Source organism: Protopterus annectens, chromosome 6.part1, assembly GCF_019279795.1.
Source record: "Protopterus annectens isolate FY-2018-M chromosome 6.part1, PAN1.0, whole genome shotgun sequence".
Taxonomy (NCBI): Eukaryota; Metazoa; Chordata; order Ceratodontiformes; family Protopteridae; genus Protopterus; species Protopterus annectens.
This window is the reverse complement of record NC_056738.1, coordinates 66493415-66518258: the sequence shown is the minus strand read 5'-3', so window position 1 is coordinate 66518258 and position 24844 is coordinate 66493415. Positions and strand designations below refer to the sequence as shown.

General features: G+C 43.5%; 1 protein-coding gene across 1 annotated transcript in view; it reads left to right on the top strand.

The window, feature by feature from the left end:
• Positions 1–24844, top strand: part of FASTKD1 (FAST kinase domains 1) — an 881671-nt gene that overhangs the window by 813176 nt on the left and 43651 nt on the right. The window contains exon 13 of the mRNA XM_044075492.1: positions 7973–8087. Coding sequence (XP_043931427.1) covers positions 7973–8087 — 115 coding nt within the window. The remainder of the gene's footprint in view (positions 1–7972; positions 8088–24844) is intronic.

Sequence of the window (24844 nt, the reverse complement as noted above, 5' to 3'; positions counted from 1 at the left end):
CCTACCAAATTGGACCTGACGGTTCCATCTCCTTTGGCTCTGGCCTCGGCACCGCCATCCTTGGCTATATCCTAGATTTATACCTCGATGCTGAAGACTATTGCTTCAGCGCTGACCTTAAAAGTCACTGAACCGATCTCGGTACCGATGTCATTGGTGCAAGCACTCACGGCACCATATACTGCTCTAGAACCATTGTTGGTTCCTCTCGAACCTTAATTGGATTTCCCGATACCTACTACAGCAGCCAGAACCAGGTATTCACCTTCAGTAGACGCTTTTTTGTGGCATCAGTATAGCCCCTTTTTAGAAAAGCCTGAATCACCATCGGGTATGTCCATGTGTTCCACTAGGAGCCTTTCAGAGTTAGATGTAGTGTGCCTTTTCAATCAGCTGCTGATGGCCAGAGGGGTCCCCACTCCAGCTAAGGTTGCACTCCCTATTGGAGGTAGCCATATTTCTCCACAGACTCCAGGTTTTTCTTCTTCTTCAACTTCTGTGCAAACTTCAAAGCCCTCTGATCCAACATCTTTTTCGGTGCCTACTGCTTCGGCTCCACTGGTGGACCTCACCATGGTGTCGGAGCCATCCCTTTGGTTTCCAATGTGTTCGGCACAAAGTCTCTCTCAAGATCATTGCTGTCCCGTCATCACCAGAATTCATGGCTCGGCACTGATTTCTACAGTGCTGTCCATGGTTCTGGGAGTCTTCTCAGTGCGTAGCCCTCCTAAGACTCCTTGCCTGGTGGCTGGTTTGTCAGAGTGGGGTGCGACCCTGGTTCTGAGGTTGTTCTGCTCAGTTCTGGGCTCCCATCCCTCTTCGGGTGGGATGCCTTTCCAGGTACTGGAGAGATTCCTTGCCTCAGCTGGTAAACCATTGGTGTCGGAACCATTATCTCTCTTTCTCTCTCTGAGCTGCAGCTGACACAAGCCACTATCATAGGACACCGGGTACAAGAGCCTCAGGACACCCTGCTCCAGGGTGCTGCATCTTCAGAGTCTTCCCCAGAAGGTCCCACTGAGGAAGTACACCATAAGAAATCATGCAAGAGGAAGCACGTAGACTCCCCTGAAGAGTCTTTAGCCGAAGACATGGATTACGATGAAGGGGAAGGGTCCTCATGGTCACCCCTTGATGAGGTTTCCTTTGGAGACATTCTAGAGATATTGAAACAGAGGGGTGGCTGGAAGCCCTCCAACCCTTCCTTCGAGGAGTCTGTGTTCCTGCAGGCTTTTTGTGCTCGGCCCCCTACCTCCTGGGTGACCCCTCCTGCAGACAAGCTTGTCCAGCTAGTGGTGCAGCATGCTTGGAAAAGTCCTGAAACCATTGAATCGATCCCACGGAGGCCAGACAAAATTTTTTCACCCCCCCCCCCCCGAGCAACACCCACATTGGTCAAAGGGTCTTCCAGTAGACACCATGGTGGTGGTGGCTGCTACCAGGAAAGAACTGGCCGAGGAGAGCCAGACTGTTCACCCACCTAACAAGGAGTCTCGGGCAGTGGACAGACTAGGGAAGCTAGTCCTTGCTTCATCGGCCTTTGCAGTTAGGTCTTTGAACTATTTGGCACACTTCACCAAGCTCCAGAAAGACGTGATCACTGAACTCTTCGAAACCTTAGCAGGAGCTGTGTCTGATAAGGTCCGTGACACGTTTGCCTCACAACTGGCTACCCTTGAATCTATTTCCAACTCCTCCATGCATCTGATCTCTCATGCCATGGAAGGGGCTGCCAGAGCAGCGGTTTCAGGCATTGTCATGAGACGTCATGCCTGAATGCGGCTTTGTGACTTTGAGGACCCCTTTAAGTCCTCCTTCCTGAATGCTCCAGTAGAAGCCTCTTCACTTTTTGGCCCTAAAGTTAGACACGGCCAGGTGCGAGCAAGACAGCAAAGACCCTTTCTGCCGTGGGTGTACGTTTCTCCGCTCCTCAACGTTCCTACTCTAGAAACCAGAGGAGTGGAAAGATGTGGCACAAAAAAATCACAGGGTCCTTTTTGTGATGCACGGGGCGAGTATACCCCTAGAGGCAGAGGGGGTAACAAACAGAAGATGCCCCTTTAGGGGCAGGGGAGGCCCACGTAACTAGGGCTGCAGACTTTCGTTCTCCAGAAGAGCGGCTCAATTGCTTTCCTCTGAAAGCAGTCAGGGGACATTTTTCCTTGTACCATTCTGCCTGGCAAACAATATCAACAAATGGATGGGTGAAACAGATTATCACCAGAGGATATCACATCCCTTTCAACCTCTACCCCACCCCTCCTCCTCACATTCCTGACATTCCACCCAGTCAAAGGGAAGCAGCAGCACTAGAGATTCAACAGCTGCTACAAAAAAAAGAGTTATCCAACCAGTCCCACCAGACCAAATAGGATCTGGATTTTACTCAGGATTCTTTTTAGTGCCAAAAAAGACAGGGGACTAGAGACCAATCTTAGCAGCATGTTAAACAAATTTGTCAAACAAGAGAAATTCCGGATAGTCACGGTTCAGTCTATCTTCCCCTTACTGGAGAAAGACGATTGGATGTGCTCAATAGATCTTCAGGATGCGTATTACCATATAAAAATGGACAAGTGCTCCAGAAGATGCCTCCGCTCCCATCTAGGGGCTAATCCATTTTCAATTCTGAGTGCTGCCCTTTGCACTCTCTACAGCCCCCAGAGTGTTCACTAAGTGTATGGCAGTAGTGACAGCTCACTTGAGACTTCAAGGATTTTGAGTGTTTCCATATCTGGACAATTGGCTCCTCATCACCCCCACCAAGTGTCTACTGGAACATACCCTTACGTATACTCTGAAAATAGCTGAACACCTGGGAATATCAATAAACTGGATGAAGTGCAAACTAACTCCATCCCAATCTCCAGAATTCATAGGTGTAGTCCTAGACATGAAAAATTGCCTAGCATCTTTACTAGATCACAGGCTACAAAGGATAAGATCCCAAGTTAGAATGATACTCTGTCAAGACCTATCCCCGGTCCGATCAGTACTTCAACTTCTAGGCTCTATGGCAGCATCAGTCACTATAGTACCTCTGGCGAGGGTCTACATGTGGCTTCTGCAATAGTTATTGCTAATCCAGTGGTCCCCCTTACGACACCCTTTGGCCTTCTAGATCTGAATAACTCAAAGATGCAAACAGGACTTAATGTGGTCCCGACAAGTTTGGTTTCTTTTTCTTCGGCCTCACCTATCCCTCCCCGGAGTTGATCTCTCACCCGCAAGGATTGATTCACCCGAACATTCCCGGTCTCAAGCTGACAGCTTGGTTCCTCCACTTCCAGTGAGTGTCAGGCAGAGTAATCTCACCTCCTCAGTGCGTAATATTCTTATGGCTTCTCATAAACCATCCAGCAGAGGGATTTGTCTCAGCAAATGGAAACGATTCCTCATATGGATACAGAAAAAGAATTTAGACCCTTTTATAGCCCCAATTCCTGTGAATCTTGAATACCTTGCAAATCTTGATTCAGGGGTTGCAGCCTCGACTATTCGAGTACACTTGGCTGCCATTTCGAATTTTCATAATTGATTCAAAGAATCTTCCCTTATGTCCCACAGACTCTGCAAGATGTTTTTAAAGGGTGTTATCCATATCAGACCTCCTTTCAGGGAACCAATAGAACCTTGGGATCTTTTGTTGGTATTGCAGTCTCTAACAGGACCTCCCTTTGAACCTGCCTCAAATTGCGACCTAAAGTTCCTGTCATGGAAATCACTATTTTTGATAGCCATCACATCAGCCAGACGGATATCAGAGCTTCAAGCCTTGTGCATCAAATGCCCCTACATGATTTTTCATAAAGACAGAGTATCACTCCGAACTAACCCATTTTTTTTGGCCAAGGTCATTTCAGAACTATCGATTAACCAGACAATTGACCTACCAGTATTTTTTCCTAACTACTTTAATGGAGGGGAGTATTGTCTTCACTCATTAGACGTGCATCGACAACTTTGTTTATATCTAGACAGAACAAAACCTTTTCAGAAAACAGACCAATTATTTGTAGCCAGTTCAGGATCCAGAATGGGGAGTCCTGTCTCAAAAGTTACTTTAGCCAAATGGTTGAGAAATTGCATCACGTTCATTTATGACAAAAGTAATATCTCTCTTCCCCTTAGACTCAGTGCCCATTCTGCCAGATCAGTAGCCACTTCTGAGGCTTTTCATGCAAGAGTCTCCTTGAATGACATTTATACAGCCGCAACTTCTGCCAACCCTTATACCTTCATCACTCGTTACAAATTTGATTTGGCCTCCAGGAGAAGAGCATCCTTCAGTTTAATGGTCCTCAGGAACATTCCTCCATAATGGCCTCCCAGGAACAAAGGTAGCTGGGGACTCTGCCCCAGCGGTAAGGAATGAGTGAAGATTAACAACATCAGATAAAGAAGTTATGCCTTACCATAACATTCCATCTGTGTTGTTGATCTTCATTCATTCATTACTTCCCACCCTCCTTCCCCCTCCAAAGGCTCCTGGGGGATCGCATTGGGTCCTATGGCTGTTCAGTAGGTTTATTCTGACCAGAGACGGGCTCTGCTTTACTGATATCTGGTAAACTCGATCTGAGGTAACATGGAAGAGGGCATTGTCGGTAAAATCTTAGCTCGAGAGTTTAGGGCTGGCGCGAGCTTGGTAAAAGACCGGCTTGGTTCCGAGGATGGAACCAATTCCCAACGGTAATGAATGAATGACGATCAACAACACTGGTGGAACGTTATGGTAAAACATAACTTCTTTTTTTTTTTTTTAAGGTTGCCAGAATGTGTATAATTAAGCAGTGGTTTTGTACTTACTATTCTTTTGTTATCTTCAGATGTAAATGTTTCCCAAAGTCACTGAATAATCTAATTTCATTGAAATAACTAGTCAACCATTTGCTGAGGTTCTAAATCATTTTATTAATAGTAGTAGAATCAGAATTACTAATATTAGTCAGCTTGTCAGCACAGACTCTTGATGGGTATGCTAATCCCCAGACTGGATAACCTATATGATGCTAACGTACAGACCATTTTGTTTTAGACTTTTAGTGCTTCCAAACTCCCAGGAGTATTGTCAGTGAAAGAACTGAGTTTACGTGCAAAAACTGTGCTGTTCTGTCTTATATCCTTTGTAAGTTTTGTGAAAGATACAACACACACAGTACTCTAGTCTGTTTCCTAGATTCTGGCCAGGATTCAGAAGCAGTACTGACAGTTTTATCACTGGCAGTAGCTGTTTGTTTCTTAGACAACCCTAACATGGTGCTTACCTCAAAGAGGTGTATCACGATGGTGGGCTCTCTCTCTGGTCTACCGCAGATGCTAATGAGGCATTCATGGGGAGTGGCATATGATAATTGCCATGTGCTGTCCATGGAAAATGCCTGCGATAAGTGATTTACACAGGCAGGCAGTTCATAGAACTAGTGCACTGCATAAATCCTTACCAACATCCATGTTGGTTAACTTAGCCAACAGTTTGTACTCACCCATTACTCTTAATGGGAGAGATCACATTAGAGTTGAGTACTGGGGAGTTTATTGGACAGGTAGTGTTGGGAGTGTGTGTTCATGTATGAGTTTATGTAAAAGCATGAAAGATGTGTGTGTGTGTACTGTGTCTGCATGGGTGGTCACAGTAGGGGGTTAGGGGATAGGTAGGGTGTATGTGCACGTGTGCGCACATGGGTGAATGGGCGATTGTGTGTATCGAGTGTAATCAGTTGGGGGGGGGGTCAGTGTACGGTAAGTGTGTGTACTGGAGGCTGCCATACTTACGCTCACCTTGATTAGCAAGCAAGGGGGTGCCATTGCTAACAAGATGTGTTTGGCTGCCAGTGGTGTTTACCGCAAGGGCATCAGAAAAGGACCGGGTATCACCGAATGATTCATAGGCATGCAGATTAGCTGATATTGAAGTTTTTCCTTATTGCAGATAATATGTCCCAGAATTTGTAATTCTGTGATCATGCTAAAAGGCTCTTTTTTGCTGCAGCCTTACTGCTCACGGCTGGGCCTTTTTCTGAATCTTGGATTTTGTCTTCAGTAGAATGATTATGTGATAACTTAATGTATGTCACGTTCATTAACTTTCAGAAATATTTTATACAGGTGACTAAGCAAAACACATTGGTATGCTAGTGCTACCCAAAAGGTGTTTTAATTATTTTATACTATCAAGACGATAAGGTTATATTACATTAAGAAAAACAGAGTGTAAAATCCATACACTCCTGCAAACATCCCACTTCAGGAAAGAGTAGGATAGATAGTAGGCTGTCAGATATGACCAAAAGATTTTTTTAAATTACAGCTTTGCATTACATACTTGAATGCCAGTGACATACTTTTATGCGTGAATTCAAAAATGTGTTGTTTCCAAGATCTGTCTTTAAATCTGCACATTAATTCAAAAGAATAGGGAAAAACATTTCTTTGTAGGGTGTCATTCTGTGATATAAGAGAAGATTCCACAGTATTCCTATGTAACTAGTGAGCCTGTTTTACGAATGTTTTTACCAGTGATTGTAGTACCACTTACCAAATATATATTCACTGAGTGCTGTTCTGTTGCAGCTGATCAGTTGAAATGGTCCTCAGAAGTCAAAAATATGTTTAAAATATCTTTTTCTCTAGGGAGAGAGGGGGTTTACCACCAAATCTCTCACACAGAGGGAGACACCCTACTTCCTAGGATATTAATTCCACCTCTTGCTGACCATATTTTAGAGAAAATTGCAGTTTCACCAGTGCAGCTAATTCAGTTTCAGGCAGTCGCCAAAATCTGTCATGCATAATGTATGGTGGTACGTGTTATCGCAGCCACTTTTCAGAGGTGGCATACTTTACACTGTTTTCCACTAAACTATGGCTGTTAATAGAAGAAGGGTACTGTAAGATGTTAACCAATTTTGGGTCACACTGTGTTGCACATACGAACAGGAAACATGGCAAATTTGCTGTTTGCATGTAGTGTCCTTCACCAGAGTACACACATGACTGCTGCTTTACAGTCGTCATTAATATTACGAGAAATTCCAATTCACCATGGTCTGAATAAGAGACTCACCGCTTTTCAAAGGCTGTGAAATGTGTTACTTACTACTCCTTACAGGCAAATGTACTTTTCATGATTATTGCTGACCAAAACTCACCCCATACACTCCTCAGTAGCTTACATTTGGTAAGATCAGAACTAGGAATGCAGGGTTTCTGATCCAGGGTAGGAGTGTGAATGTACGCTTTCTTGCTTAGATTTGCAATGTACAAACTGTAATTTTATTGCCATGATTGCAAGTGCTGCATGTTAATTTTTCCCCGTACTTCATTTGCTGTATGAAGTTTGTCTCCCACTCTGAGTAGTACATATTCAACAACTTGTTCCGCAATAAAATAACCATCATTCTTGACCGCACTGACAAGGAGCAGGCATGTCGCTCGTATTATTCATGACCTGACGTCAGTAAAGGACACTACATATAAACAGAAATGTTCCCCTTATTCTGCTTCCAAACCCATTAACAATATCCCACAATAGCAGTTAACACTTTTACAGCAACCTTTTAGAGTTAACAGACATACTTTGAGTCAAACATGAAGATTTATAGCATGTTGCAAATGTGGTTGCAATAGTACGCAAGTACCTGTATGGTTTTACTGTACTGTTCTTTTGTGTATGTGTACTGCATTTCAGTAATGTATACATTATGGATTTTGTGCACATTCTGCCATGTGCCATACCTGAAAGGATCATGATACCAAAATCAAGTAAACAGGTGTACACTCTTGACCAGCCAAAAAGAACATAATGGTAACACTTAAACCCTGAAAAGACTGCAGTGTAGAGGAAGCCATGCTTGTTTGGTGCCGTTTTATGAGTTGTCACTCTTAACAGCAGATGTGTGGATTCATTTGTCAATTGTATATGAAGGATCACTGCTTGATTATAGGGTAACAATCTGCATTTTTATTTCAGAACTGCAATAGAATTTCTTGACTCGAAATCATTTTGTAGAAATTTACATCACCCAAAAGGAGAAGCCGTGATGAAAAAGAGACATCTAGAGATTTTAGGATATCGTGTAATTCAGGTATGGCTGTAGCTAATGAAAAGTTGTATTTTGCTAGAAGAGAAAGAGATATTTCCCATTGTCTAATTTGAAAGGGAAACTTCAGTTTATTCAATGATACGGAGATAGTGAAATTTATTTAAAGTTTAAATGCAACTTACAAAACAATAGCTGAATAAGAATAACCTGAAAAGTCTTCCCAGCACAGAATCAGAAATAGTTTTCTTTCTTTCATTCTCTTCTCCTCTCTGTCTGTTCTGTGGTACGTTGTTATGATGTAGTGAGTCATATTTATACAAGTAATTTAATAGGATGGGAAAACAGTAGTGAGATTGTACATACAGAACAATGACATAATTAGCTTGTGATGTTCATAAATATTTGATATTAACAGTGGTAGTGTGCGCATGTAAATTCAACTCTTAATAAAGGTACAGAAATAGATTTACAAATGTTCTATACTGCATGGAACACTGCAGTTACACTCCAAATCAGGAAAACGACAGGCTTTTGTTAAGCACTTTTCATGCTGTTAAGCTTTAGTCTTAAGCTTGAGTCTAACAGCGGCTAGTGGCAGCCACAACAGCAGTGGCAGAAACTAAAACAGCTTTAAAAGCTGTTTGATGCTTTGCTCTTGTACACTTTCAAACAAAAAGTGTGACACAGCTAATTATTTTACAGCTTTTAAACCTCTACTGCCTTCTGTCTATGTGGCAGTGCTAAGTCTTTTATGGCTTTCAGATCTGTAAAACACTTTGGGCTCTTGCACTTTTTTCCTATAACTGGTAGTACATGGACCAGATAAAGCTCCATGCAGTGCAAATAATTATCATTGTGTATCTCCCATCATAAGCAGCTTACTATGTGCTCTTGACTTGGATGTCAAGACTCACCTCTGGAGCTTCACTGTGTTGTGCTTTTGAAGTGAATTTCCTGACCTCCATGTCTCACATACATAATAAAATGTTTATGGTTGGAGACCAGTCATAATCCTCTAAATCTGATGGATCAGCAATAGTATGACTGGCAGATATCTTCAGCACAGACTTTAGAAAACCGGAGTGGAGCCCATTGTTTCACAGTGCTTTAGATTGTGCTTGTCAAAATTTGTACTTCTGGATAGTTATACACAATAAGATTTATGTGGCTTGTCAGATTGTAATGGTTTTCTGAGGGCAAAGCTGTATTCTGGTTCAAGTCTAAATTATCGTAGCTCTACTTACAGGGCAGTTCCACTGAAAGAAACATTTTAAATCTTTTTCTTCAATTCTTGATATTCTTTGCAGTGCTAATGCTTAGTGGTTTTTTAAACTTGTTGCATCTCAAAATGTCCTAATGAGGTCTGCCTTACTGATTGTTTTAAAACAGTCCATCCTCCCATACTGCATTGTTTGCCTTCCTTACATGGCACAGCCAGGTCACAGTTGCCTTGTCTTTCCACTGACTCACAGTATAATACTTTTGAATGTCTTCTTTTACTGAGTGCCTGCATAGAGTGTCAGTATATCTTTTGACGTAACTTCCTCTGTGTTTTATTACTAAGAATAATGATGAGATGCATGTAGATGGGGTAAATGGGGTTGTGTTTCACAGCTGTGTAGCTGTGTATGGCCAGTGTGATACAGAAAATTATGAATTGTGCAATGATCCTGCTGTTAAGAAAAATGTTGTTGAACATACTTATAATGGTGTTTATAGTGCCATTACAAGGATATGGACATCTGCACGATGTATAATGTCTAGACAATAGCATCCTGGATTGATTCACTAATCTGTCCATAGGTTTGCATTCTGGCATGGGCTGGCATCCTGAGTAGGACTGGGTATCTTCCTTATGCCTTTTTCTTACCAGAGTGGGCTTTGGCTCTCTGACTCTGAATAGGTGAATGCACATTTTAGAAAATTAATGAAGTAAGCTACTAAACAGAGGTTTTTCATCTGTTTTAAATGCTGTGCTATAATAGGCATCTCAATGACTTGCTTTTGTTAAACACTTTTTTTAAACCGAGGTGTCAACTGACACTCCATTTATTTCTAATATCTGTAAATAACAAGTCACACCAGAAAACGTACTAATGCTTCCATGTATTCTTTAACTGTTGACCCTATTTGAATTTGGAAGCAGTGATCCAGTTAGTTTTGTTAGGACTGTTAATGTCAGATGTGGCTTCCCCTTCTTTATTCAGTACTCTCCAGACTGATGCTGTGAAGTAATAGATGATGTGGGGTCTATATTACATCGAAAACCTGTATAATCAAACACCACAACACCGACACACATAACGCGAACCGCAAATATGCCGAACCCCCTAAACCACAAATTTTCAAATCTCGAACCGTCATAGTCGGCCAACACCACCACGCGCTACATGCTACATACCCAAACATAATAAATAAAACTCATACATACACTAACCAAACCCTACTTCTAACCCTACACTAAACCTTACATACATTACTGTCTATGCACTTACCTTAACCCGCACCCTAACCCTAAGGTCCGTAACTATCGCACACTTACCCTACAGACATATACCCAAACAAAACAAATAATCCACACACATACAGTTAACAAAACCCTACTTCTAATCCTACACTAAACCTTACATACATTACCTATCTATGCACTTGCCTTAACCCGCACCCTAACCCTAACTATCACACACACTTACCTTAAGGAGCTATACCACAGACGGGCCAACCATGACACTTCGACATTTCATGTTTCTCGGTTTTGAACATTCGCCGTTACCGTAGTTCACGTTATATGTGTTGGTCTTGTGGTGTTCATGGAAACGGGATTTCGATCTCGTAATATAGACCCGATGATGTGGCATGTACTACAAGGAAATAATGTGAGATTTCACAGATAGCAGAATGGTGGGCAGAGAGGAAACAGGAGGCATGTGTATTTAAATTATAATTTCTTTGTATTCACCAGTCTTGGAGAATGCATTAATGGGAACAAAAATCACTTTGTTATGGAAAGAATTTGAAATGTATTTGCTTTTTCTTTAAGGTTTGATGATTTAGTGCCTAGGTAATTGCAGAAATTGCATGTTTAAGAAAAAGCATTTTGGAATACTTATAGATTTCCATCTGTAAGTAATAAAAAAACAAATAGACATTTGTAAGTACTTAAGGAATGCTATTAGAAGACCAGAAGCTCAGTATGAAATTAAGCTTGTCTGCTGCATTAAAAGTGCAAAGCTGTCTATAAGCATGTGAAACAATTAGGAAATTTAAGTAAGGGTATATGTTTGTCTACCAACAATTCTGCTGTAAAAGAAACTGAAAAAGTAGCATATGTACTTTGTTGCAAACTTTTCCTAGACTTATCCGCATTGTCAGCTGTGATGTATGATATTAATATGAATGATAGTAAGAACTGTCCTTTCATTACTGTGGATGACATTAAGGTAGCTGTCATGTCCACTGGAGCAAATTCTGTCAAGTCCACATGGCCTGAATGAATCTGTCTTGTCTAAGGTTTAAACTCTCTTATTCCATACTTAATGTTTTTTTCAGTGAACTTTGTTATCTCCCAAGCATGTGGAAGAGGAGTCTGTTGTACTCATTCCCAAGGGTGGTAGTCTTGAGGTTCTAAACATCATCTAGAGGCATAGACGTTAAATGCTTTACCTATAAAACTTGTTAGAGTTGTACAGTCTGTGATTCGTGTATCATCTAGACAGCTGGTAAGTACTAATCAGCATGCATTTTTTCATGGTTACTCTTATCTGAAGATGGAGTTCTTTGACAATATAGCTCTCTCTTTTGAAATCTGTGTACCTGTGGATGTGGTCAGTTTGTTTCTTTCAAAGTCCTTTGATTTGGTCCCTCATCTTAAGATTAAGACAGCCCTATACCTTAACTGGTGTACTGTTATAGAAGTTCAAGAAATGGTTGGAAAATACAAATGTGTAGAGTTAGAGTTCAGAGTAAATTGTCAAAAGAAAGTGTGGTCAATGCTGCTGTTCCTCAAGGTGCTGTACTTTGTTTCTGTTTGGCTTATTTGTCTGCTTTTCCATCTAGCAAGGGTATTTGGACAAGCAAATATACTGATATTCCTAAATGTAGTACTGTAGTTACAAGTGTGAAAGAGAAGGGGGTGTTGCAAAACTTGTTGGACGCCTTATGTAGTCAGTCTGAAACCAATGATGTATTTTTAACACTGCAAAATGCAAATTACTCCATTTTGATATTAAAATCAATAATTGCTGATACTCTGTTAATCAGAAAATTATTTTCAAATTTTATAACAGGTGTGAAAGCTCTAGGAGTTGTGTTTGACAGTCAACTTAAGTTTGAAGCCTTTAGTTTGTCTATTATAAGGAGATGATGTGAGAGTGTTCAATCTCGCCGTTTGTTTTTACACACGGGTTCGGAGCCGATCCTCGGCTCCGAGTCAGCCGCATAGCAAAGCTCTGCATCTAAGAGAAGCTCGAGACCAGGCTATATCCCACAATCCTCCCTGCCATTACTCAGATCTAGTTTGCCGCTGCAACAGGTCACATTGCTTCAGAGAGCTCGGACCAGAGATTAGGAGTTATAGCAGATAAGATAGTCTTTTTTTCTTCTTTTTAGTCCTAAAAAGTTATTATTCTCCTATAGTTTTTTTTGTGGATACTTATATTTTATTTACTGTAGTGTGTTTGTGTGTGGTTTATAGTTAGTCTTTTTCTATAGGTTTCCCTTTGGGGCCTACCCCTTTCTAACTATAAATTCCCTTTAAATTTAAACCTTCACTTCTTTTAAGTATGTCTGAGAAAGTAAAGAGTGGGTTCAAAAGGTGTCAGTGTGGACAGAAAATGTCCATCACTGACAACCATTTCCTCGTCTACTGTCTTGGCCCTCTCCACTTGCAAGAGGATTGCTCCATTTGCTATTCCTTCAGTGGGAGGGTCATGACAGATAGACGCAGGAAACTTATTGATAGGGGGCTTCTTAAGCCTGCTTTCCAAGAAGCCTTGGACAAGTCGGACCAGGCTTCTAAGTCTTCGAAGGGGTCGAAGATGTCGGAGCCCATGTCATCGGCTCCGAGTACATCTTCCAGAGTTCGTTCGCCGGTTCCACAGACTTCGGGGCCGAGCGTCGAACGTTTGTCTCTCACTGAGCCCCAGGTCTTGGAACCGGTGTCGGAACTACCGCCACCGTCGATTCTTCGGTCGGTGCCATCTTCGGCTCCTTCGACCCGTTCTTCCAGACCATTATCTGATACTGATGTGGATCGTGTCGTGCAGAAACTGATGGAGAACTCGGCTCTTTCCAAATTGATTGCAGTTTCCTCCCAGTTGGTGTCGAAACTAGAAGGCCTCCCTTTATCTCCAACAGGTCCTCCTTCGAGACCCATCCAGTCTTCGGAGCCGGAAGAGGATGAGCCGATGATAGTGGAGCCATCGGTGCCGAAACCGTCCATTGCACGATCGACACCACTTACCTCGACTCCATCGGAACCGATAGGTGAGTCTCGGAGTCGACGATCTCTCCTTGGTTCCGTGACCGAGAGTCGTACCGACCTTTCGGTGACGACTCTCCCTCTCGGGGCCTCGGCGCAGATCGGCTCGGCTCCGTCCTCGGGGTCAAGACCCATGGGCCCCGTGTCTCAGATTCTTCCATGTTCTTCGGAACCGGGAGAGTCCTCGGCCCGAGATTCAGGGGTTTTTGACCTCATGAGGAAGGTTTTGTCTACACAGACAACCACTACATCAGACGCGTCTTCTCCCTCCCCTAAGGAGCCCACGACACATCCAAAGCGCAGAGCACCATTGTCTCAGCCATCCCTAGAGGATGCCCCCTGTTCCTCTGAGGCCTCACCGGAATCCCCCTCCGATGAGGTCCCGAGGAAAAGATTGTGCAAGAGGAGGCACTTAGACTCCCCACAGGAATCTTTAACTTCTGACACTGACTTGGATGAGTCAGAGGGGTCCCCAAAATCACCCTCCGAAGATGTCTCATTTGCGGACATATTGGAGATATTAAAACAGAGGGGTGATTGGCAGTCCCTAGCCCCCACTGAGGACGAGTCAGTGTTGCTGAAGGCATTTGGTGCTCAACCTTCTACCTCCTGGGTTACTCCGCCCTTCGATGAGTTAATGGAATTAATTGCTCGAAGGGCATGGGAGACACCGGACACAGTGGAACCGGTCCCTAGAAAGCCAAGTAAATTTATTACTGCCCCCCAGGACAAGACGTATCTAACAAAAGGAGTCCCCGTTGATGCTATGGTGGTGGCAGCAGCCACTAAAAAGGAGATGTCGGAGTCTTCCTCTTCTGTTCATCCTCCTAATAAGGATTCTAGGACTATGGACAGATACGGGAAGCGCGTTTTTAGTTCAGCGACTTTTTCCATGCGTTCGCTAAACTATTTGACACATTTTAGACTACAGAGGGATCTCATCAAGGAGTTGAGAGATACCCTCCAGGGTAACACAGATGCTGCTGTTTCAGATAAGGTGACAGCACAACTTAACACCCTTACCTCCGTAGTGAACTCGTCCATGAGGCTCATCTCATATGCGGCTGAAGGGTCGAGTAGGGCCGCAGCTTCAGCGATTGCTCTACGAAGACAATCCTGGATGCGGCTGTGCTCTTTTGCGGAAGCCTTCAAGTCTTCTTTCGCCAACGCCCCCTTTGATGGTGCCACTCTTTTTGGGCCCAAAGTGAAAGAGACATTAACTCGGTGTGAGCAAGAAGGAAAGACTCTGTCTGCTGTCGGAGTCCGTTTTTCCGTTCCATCCAGACCGTACCCCAAAGGGCAACGAGGTGGAAAAATGTGGTTCCGTAGAACTCAGGGATCTTTCCAGGCCACACAGAGTGAACCCCCCCCCCCCAGAGGCAGAGGGGGGGTAGACATGGAAGACGCCGCCCCGGCGGCAGAGGGTGTCCGCAGTACCAAGGCGACAGGGATACTATCCCTGGTAAGCCTTTCCAGCACTCCTGAATGGAGGCCCGACTGTCCTGCTCTGGAGGCAGTCGGGGGTCGCTTGGCTTTATACCCACAGGCCTGGCAAACTCTCACCTCAGACTCCTGGGTAAAAAGCATTGTAACCAGAGGATACAAAATACCCCTTATGTCAACTCCACCCCAACACAGAAGGTCTCCAGATGTGCCACCCCGTCTGCGAGGCCAAGCAGCAATAGAAATTTCAAAGCTGCTCAAAAAAAGAGTCATTCAGCCAGTTCCGGCGGACCAAAAAGGATCCGGAACTTACTCAAGGTTCTTTTTAGTTCCGAAAAAGACAGGGGACTGGAGACCCATTTTGGATCTCAGCAATCTCAATACCTTCGTAAAGAAGGAAAAGTTCCGGATGGTCACGCTTCAATCGATCCTTCCATTTTTACAGGATGACTGGATGTGCTCAATAGATCTCAAGGACGCGTACTACCACATCAAGATGGCCAGACCGTCCAGAGATCACCTGCGCTTCCGGCTGGGAGTCAGTCATTTTCAATTTCGAGCCCTGCCCTTTGGGCTCACCTCAGCCCCCAGGGTATTCACCAAATGCATGGCAGTGGTAGCATCTCACTTGAGATGTCTAGGATTCCGGGTGTTTCCCTATCTGGACAACTGGCTCCTCACTGCCACCACCGAGCGTCTCCTCATACAAGCAAGAAACTATACAGTCAACCTTTGTTCCCACCTAGGGATTTCCATAAACTTCAAAAAATCTGTCTTATTGCCCTCACAGCATATTTCATTTATCGGAGCGGACCTAGATACCCGTTTAACATTAGTAAAGCTCCCTCAAGTAAGGGCTTCATCCCTCAAGGAACAGGTTCTTCGTCTGCTGCAATGCAGGAAAGCCCCGGCCAAATTGGTATTGAAAGTTTTGGGTCTCATGGCAGCGTCCCTGATTGCGATTCCCATGGGAAGGCTGCACATGAGACTCCTCCAATGGCTACTGTTCACGCAGTGGTCGTTCCAACAGTTACCCCTAAAGTACGAGATCCTGATAACAGATTCCTGCAAACGAGACCTCTCATGGTGGGTGTCCAGCCAGGACCTCACTATGGGTCGTCCATTTGTTCTACCAAATTCGACAGCCACTATAACCACGGACGCTTCCCTGATAGGGTGGGGGGACTTTTTCAGGGAAGAACAGTCCAAGGAGAATGGTCCAACATGGAGTACAACCTGCACATAAATGTTCTAGAAATGAGGGCGGTGTTCCTGGCGTTGCAACACTTTCAAACCCTCCTACCTCTAGGGACAGTAGCAGTTCAGACAGACAACATGTCTGTAGTCTGGTACATAAACAAACAAGGGGGAACCAGATCTTACCCATTATGCAGAGAGGCCATGAGAATTTGGCAATGGGCAGAGTCCACGGGTCGCTTTCTGATAGCAATGCACATCCCGGGGTCATCCAACGTCATTGCGGACAGGTTGAGCAGAGCCATCCTGTTACCTCACGAGTGGTCCCTCAAACTACAAGTGGTGGAGAGAATTTTCCGCAAATGGGGCCAGCCTTGCTGCGATCTATTCGGCTCCCCGATGAATACCAAATGCAGAAGCTATTTTGCCCTTCTACCCCCTCCAGGGGATGTCCCCAGGGACGCACTGATACACGATTGGCCCCCGGGTCTCCTATATGCATTCCCACCTATCCCCTTGATTCCCAGATTTCTCCAGAAAGCCATGAAACTGGAAAGGACAGTTATACTCATAGCCCCATTCTGGCCTCGACAGATATGGTTCCCCTTTCTTCGAGCCCATCAAACAGAGGAACCTTGGATCCTGGACCCAGTACCAGATCTACTGACGCATTCGTCGGGAGTTCTTCACCCGTCTCTTCTATCCCTCAAACTAGCAGCTTGGCTGCTCCACTTCCCCGCCTAGCCAGGTCTGATCTTCTTTCTCCGGCAGTGCAGCGCATTTTGGTTGCCTCTCATAAGGCTTCCACCACAAAACTTTACAACAGTAAATGGAAACGCTTTGTGTACTGGGCATCTAATCAACACTTGGACCCCTTGGTTGCTCCTTTACATAAAATCCTAGAATTTCTTTCCATCCTTTTCCATGAAGGGGCCTCTACTTCCACATTAAGAGTGCAGTTGGCTGCCATATCCAACTTCCATGTTGGTGAGAATGGTTATTCTATCATGTCCCACAGGCTTTGTAAAGCTTTTATGAAAGGTTCCTTCCATCTTCGACCTCCTGTCAGAGACCCTTTATTCCCATGGAATTTAAATTTGTTGTTGTCACAACTAATGTTACCACCTTTCGAACCAGCCTCTTCTTGCCCCCTGAAATTTCTGTCTTGGAAGACTCTCTTTCTTGTAGCGGTTACTTCAGCTCGGAGAGTTTCAGAGCTGCAAGCACTGTCTATTAAACCTCCTTACTTAAATTTTCACCCAGATAGAGTTTCTTCTGAACAAATCCGTCCTTCCTTCCTAAGGTATGCTCTGTCATAAATATTAATCAATCCATTGAACTCCCTACTTTCTTCAAAAAACATACCAGCAAGTTGGAATATATGTTGCACAAGTTAGATGTCCACAGGCAACTCAGATTTTATTTAGACAGGACTAAAGACTACAGAAAAACAGATCAATTTTTGTTGCGTTTGCAGATAATGTAAAGGGCATGGCAGTTACAAAACGCACTCTTTCTAAATGGCTTACTGATTGTATAGCCTTTGTGTATTCTAAATCAAACCAGGCCTTACCCACCAAACCAAAAGGCCATTCTACTAGGTCCGTCTCCACTTCCTTGGCTCATGCAGCTCGCCTGCCTTTGGACACGATTTGTGCAGCAGCCACGTGGTCTAAACCACATACTTTCATCACTCATTATAGGGTTGACAAAGCCTCCAAAGACAGGACATCCTTTGGTTCCACTGTGCTCAGGAACGTTCTTCCATGAGTCACTCAGGGTGACGGAGCTAGGGACGCTACCCGTGTGTAAAAACAAACGGCGAGATTGAACACTCTCACATAAAGAAGTTATGTTCTTACCATAACGTTCCATGTGGAGTGTTCATCTCGCCTTTGTTTTTACATTCCGCTCCTTTCCCTCCCTCACGGTTTGGAAGAACGAGTAGGACTAGAGTCTGGTCCACATGTCTTTACCTCTTCCGGGTATCTTTCTTTACCCCTAGTTGGTTGTCAGTGAGATGGTGTCTCTAAATTTTTTCCTTTATAGCAGTATGTAGCCTTAATACCTCAGGGTTATTGTTTTTTTCTGGTTTGCTTGCAAACTAGATCTGAGTAATGGCAGGGAGGATTGTGGGATATAGCCTGGTCTCGAGCTTCTCTTAGATGCAGAGCTTTGCTATGCGGCCGACTCGGAGCCGAGGATCGGCTCCGAACCCGTGTGTAAAAACAAAGGCGAGATGAACACTCCACATGGAACGTTATGGTAAGAACATAACTTCTTTTTATGGCATTCTGAAAGATATTTTGTTTTACATTTGTAGTAAGGAGAAAAGTTTCCTATCCTACCCTATAGGTCACTAATATTACCTTGTCTGGAATATTGAGGATATATCTGGTCATGTAATTCAGCCTCACTAAAAAAAAAATAGAAAGAATAAAAAAAATATGACTAGGCATGTCTCCAGGGTTAGACATCTTAAATATAGTGAAGGACTGAGAGAACTGAAATTATATTCTGTTCCATAAAGGCTAGTCAGGGGGTAGCATAAATTTAGTATCTCAGAAATGAAGTGTCAGTTGCTACTATTGACTTGAATTTCATATCACTCACTACAGATACCAGGAATAACAATGTTCTTGTTGAGGTCCCTGTTAGAACCTTTAAATATAGGGCAGATACCACAATAAAACTCACTTCCATGAAAAGTTAGACAGCCATCTATGCTGACTGTATTTAAAATTAATTTTGATGGATGATTTAGGAATGGTGTTTTGACTGACTGTGTGGTACAAGCTCCTAGGTAGTCTGTCTGAGTGATACAAACACTGAACATTAAGCATTCCACACTGTTGCTGGAGAAGCATGAAAGGTGAAAGAATATGAAACTGTATGCTGGCCATATCCTCCTCCTTTTGAAAAGTCCACTTACAAGGCAGCCTGACTGATCCACCCTACTACCAGTTTTCCTGTGACTAAAGAAGGGTCAACTTAAACCTGCTGGACCATGATAATGAAAAATACTTACATGGTAGACATCTTGAAGGTGCATTTCAAGATACTTACACCACCATGCCTACAGTTGTGTGTCTGAGGCATGCTCATACTCTACCTGCTCCCCAGGAGTGATTGTTTGAATCCCTTAGTGTGGACTTAATGGTTTTGTGCAGCACTGAAACTAATTCTCTCCAGGCCTACCCCTAACTCTTGCAGGAATTGATGGCCAGGACTGAAGATACTTCCTTCAGTCTTAGTGCAGCTGTAGTGCTTACTGGTACTTGGGTGCATGGCTTAAGCCCCCCTGATGGATGCAACATAGACCTTCAGAAGTAAGGGCCTGATAACATTGCCAGACCTGGTGCCAGCCTTTCATGTCATAATGCTGCCTCGAGCAATCATTTCTTCTCAAGGCATCAGAATCCCATTGCCCATCTCCTTTTACATTGTGTGAACATGAACTGCCAGTGAGAGTTGGGGAGGGAGGGTTCTTTGCTGCAGTTTTATGGGAAGGGGAGTTCAGATGAGCAAATGGTGCTTATTTGTGAGACAGGTGAGAGAAAAGTCTTCCCCTCATTTAATGAAATCTATGGAGACTGTCCTGTGGGTAAATTGTCTTCTTCCCAGAAATGGGTCTGTCATTATCCTGGCAAAAAAAAAAAAAAAGATGAGTACACTTGGTCCCTGTACTCAAGGATGTTCTTTATTTCACCTCCTTATTGTAATTCTGAGACTGATAAGTGCAAACCCTGGAATTATGAAAAAAATAACTGAAAGTACAGGAGAACGGCAAATGTTAAACATCACTGCTCTCCATTAAAGTTATTTTGCAGGGGCGCACTGCACCCCTCAGTTTGACAGACAAGTCCCCTTCACCCTTGACCTTGTTTACACCAGCTCTGAGAGCACCATATCTCAGAGAACAGGGAGTACTCCAGAACATAGTGTTGTATGTGATATACATAAGCCCGCAGTTTCACTGATTTAGACATGTTGTTCTGGCACTGACCCTAATGACTCTCAGAATATCAAATTGTTACCCTTTAGGCCTCCTGGAAGCATCCAAGTTCCACTTTCTCTACTTCTGAGGACATTGATGCCCTCTGTAACTCTCAGAGGCATGGATTGACATCCTGTTTAAGTATCCTAGAACAGACTGTTACCTCTTGTTAGGTCCTGTATAGGCCCCAGAGACAACAGCTCCTTACCACCATAAAAAAACTCTTTGGCTTTGGAAGGCTTGACCTCTGCAACTTTGGGACACTAGTCCTTCAACTGATTGTCTTACCTCTCCACGTTTCACTCCTTCCTTCTATATCAGGACCTAGAGAAGCTGGAAGATCTCCCTAAATCTGTGATCCAGGAGTGACTGGTTAAGACTTAACATGGATTCTACAGAAAAATTCTATGTAATATGCTGTAATTTTGATTATGCTGATGCCATGGCAGAGGCAGCAGGCTCAGAAATGTTCCTATGCAGGATGTTGCAGCTCAGGCTCTCCTATTACTAATGAGCTTATACAGGTTGTCTTGGATATCCTATTCAGAGGATAGGTTCTTTTTTGGGTAGGACTCCCAGGATCTATTTGAGGACTTTCAAAAAGGAAATAGGCATTGACTACTGTGGAAGTTTATGATGTCCTGTGTTCCCCTTTTTTTCTTTCATGCCTATCCAATTCTCTAGGAAGATGGTGCCTCCATGCAGAATGAGCCAGACTCTCCAAATTGCCAGTTTTGCTTCCCCAGGCTATGATGAGTTTCCTGTAACTTCAACAGCAAAGCAGCCGTAGACATGACTACTGTCAAGGACTACCCATGGTGGAACTGGTTCTTCCAAGTTTACTCAATCATAGCAAAAGATAAATAGGTGATAGATGTAGTCATGAGTGGCCATATCTTAGAGATTTTACTTCCTCTCACTCTGTCCCGATCTCTCACACACAGTCACTTCCTCATTCTTACATGCATTCACTAACACATTTTTCTTGCTCTCTCCCGATCTGTCACACACAGAATCACTTCCTCATTTGTACATGAATTCACTCACACATCGCTTTTTCACCCAGTCTGTCTCACACAGTCACTTCCTCATTCTTACATGCATTTACTAGCACTTTTTTCTTGCTCTCTCCCGATCTGTCACACACAGAGTCACTTCCTCATTTGTACATGAATTCACTTACACATCGCTCTTTCACCCAGTCTCTCTCACACAGTCATTTCCTCATTCATACATGCATTCACTCACACATCACTGTCACTCTCTTGATCTCTCACACACACACAGTCACTTCCTCATTCATACATGCATTCACTCACACATCGCTCTCAATCTCCTGGTCTCTCACGTACAGTCACTTCCTCATTCATACATGCATTAACTCACACATCGCTCGCACTCTCTTCCGAGCTCTCACACAAAGTCACTTGCTCATTCATACATGCATTCACTCACACATTGCTCTCACTCTCTCTTGATCTCTCACACACAAAGAATTGGGCAACTTTAAGGATTTTAATTTTTTTTCACATTATTTCCGACAGTGCGGTAGCCCCTTTGTATCTATAGGTTGTCTGCATGTTGGATGTGCGTAACCTGGGGACTGCCTGTATCTTTAATAAATTGGTTTTGATGAAATCCTTGTTTGTGTGTGCACACACACACACACACACACACACACACACACACACACTCCATTTCATTTTTTTTTTTTACTAAGTATTTTTTTATTATTTCAAATAAGAAGTCTTAAGAAACATTACATGAAATAAAGATAAATAACATATTTACAATTCTAAAACATTACTAACTTCAAACCATTATATAACTATTTACATTGGTGTCTATGCAAATAACATTGAAATTCTATATTATATAGAGTTAGAAACATAAGATGATGTATCTTCATTGATCTTTTCGAGTATTTCTAGTACTTTCATCCAAGAGTAATAGTAAGAAGTAGATCTTTTAGTTCTGTTCTTCACTGTTAATATTTCCATATGAGCAACTGTTGATGTTAAATTCTCAAATTCCTTGAACGTAGGAGAAGCCTCATTTTCCCAGTGTATAGTTATGATTTTATGTGAAATTGCCAATAGTGACCATAGGATTTTAGTGTCTTTTTTTCGTACACAGTTTGGAATAGGAGAGTTGAATAAAATTAAAGACTTTAACTGAAAATTATCATTATAAACAGTCTGAAAAAAAATAGTTAATAGGTTCATAGGTTCATACTAGGCTATCTGCCCTAGGGCATTTATAAGTCTAGCCAGAATGTGTTTGGCTTTCGCCACCCATTTTAAATTTATTTTGCTATGCCCTTTTTCGAGGTTAGTATACTGTGCCTCTGTCTAACAGTGACACAGAAGTGATACCCGGGGTAAACCTACGATCTCCCATCCACTCATCAAGATTCCTCTTGAAGAGAGTCAGTGAGGGACTCTGCCTAACCTGGACTGGGATTTTATTCCAGAGTGAAGGGAGCCTCTGGGTTATGAATCTGTCCCTCCAGCATTTCCTATTTATTTCAGTGCTGAGATTCAAGTCTCTCGAGTGCGTAGCTCGATGGGATTTGGATTTTCTGAGGTGCAGCATGTCCATTAATTCCAGGTTGGACATGGCTTTATACGTCAGGCACAGATCGCCTCTATGAGGCCCTTTTGGAGGATGCTTGTGTCGGCTGGAGAGTCGATTATGGCGCCCAGTTTGCAGTCATCTGCGAACTTGGTCAGCCACAGTCCTTCCGTGTTGGCCTGTACCTCCGAGAAATATATACCGAACAAGAGAGGTCCCAGGACTGAGCCTTGTGGGACACCACTTGTAACTGGTTTGGAGTCTGACATGGCTCCAGCAATTCTAACCATGTGGGTTCTGTCCTTGAGCCAGTTTGCAATCCATCTAGTGACACAGGGGTTTATATTTAAGCTGGTGAGCTTATCTATAATGCCCAAGTGGGGTATTGTATCGAAGGCTTTTGCGAGGTCCAGGTAGGCTGTGTGGACCACCTTCCCCTCGTCAATGGCCTTGGTGACTGTTTCAAAGAAATCAACCAGGTTTAAGAGGCAGGATCTGCCCTTAACAAAGCCGAACTGGGTAGGATCCAGTGTTTGTAGGTCCCCAATATCTTTATTTATGAGGTCCATGATGATCCTTTCCATAGCTTTGCAGACCAAGCTAGTCAGGTTATGGGGCGATAGTTTCCAGGATCCGTTGAGGCACCACCTTTATGGAGAGGGGCCACTGTTGCTGTACGCCACTCTTTGGGCACATATCCTGTAGTAAGGCTGAGATTGAACATTAGTTTTATGTTTGGGTTTAGCTCTTCTTGGAGTTCATGTAGGATGCAGCCCGGGACACCATCTGGTCCCATTGATGCTGTGTTTTTTGCTTTGGAGAGGGCGGCTCTTACCTGAGCATCTGAGATGTCAGGGGGGCAGCACCCTGCTGGGATAGATATTTGCCCTTTTGGTGGGGAGGGGGGGGGGGAGAAGTTTGCGCTGAACCTGTCAGCTAGGATGTTCGCAATGTCTGTGGGTTCAGTGTATTTTTTGTCATTTTGGACTAATTCTGAGCATATCTGGGAATTACCACCCAGGTTCCTAACATAACTAAAGAAAGCTTTGTGATTATCCTTAGTGTCCTGTGCAATTTTTCTCTCGAAGCTGGCCTTAGACAATTTTATGTGTGCCCGTAGTTTTTTGCTAATACTGATCAGTGATGCCTTCCCTTTTTGGGATTTTGCTCTATCATTTAGTAGCTTCCTCCTTCTATTGTATAGTTTGTTTATGGCTGGGGTCCACCAGACAGGACGTCTGCCTTTGGAGGATTGGGTCTTGGTTTTATTTGGGATCGCATGATCCATGCATTCCTGAAGGTGTTCATAGAATGCGTTTATAAAGGATTCTGCTTGGTCTGGGCCGTATTTTCCACAGGCCGGGGCTTTGAAGGATTCCACCTCAGTTTTGAGGAGTGTGAAATTTGCTTTAGAAGTTTTTCACTGTGGTTTTCTGGGCAGGGGTGGGGTCGGGATGTGAATATCCAGTGAGATTAGTTTATGGTCTGATCTTACCAGTGAGGGATGCACTTCTGGTCTGGAGCATAGAGTCCCCATGTTGGTGATGATCAGGTCCAGTATGTTTTCCCCTCTTGTGGGAGTGGTAACAAGTTGTTCCATAGCATTTGAGTTTATAAATTCTAGGAACCTTTGGGCTAGGGTGTTGGAGCTAGAGTAATGCTCCCAGTCTATGTTTGGGTAGTTGAAGTCGCCCAATATAATGGTGTTTGGAGAGACCTTCATATTTTCCAGTGTTCTCAGGAAGGCCGAGTGGGGTTCCTGGGTTTGGAAGGGTAGTCTGTAGCAGGCTATAAACTGGAAGGCAGTTTTACCCACTGTTAGTTGCACATGGATAGTCTCTGATGCTTCGTGCTTTGCCACCAACCTGGAGGTGTGGATATCTTTGATGAATATCGATACTCCCCCTCCTTTTGTGGTTCGGTCCAAGTTTTGGGGCCGAAAAGCATGGTATGAGGTATAACCTGGTAGTGCTGGGGTGCTCTCGGGAGCCCTGAACCAGGTTTCTGTTACTGCACAGATATCGATGTTCTCCATGCTAAGGAGAGTTTCGAGTGCGTGCATCTTGAGGTTTAGACTTCTGGCGTTGAGTAGCATTACTCTTAGTTTCT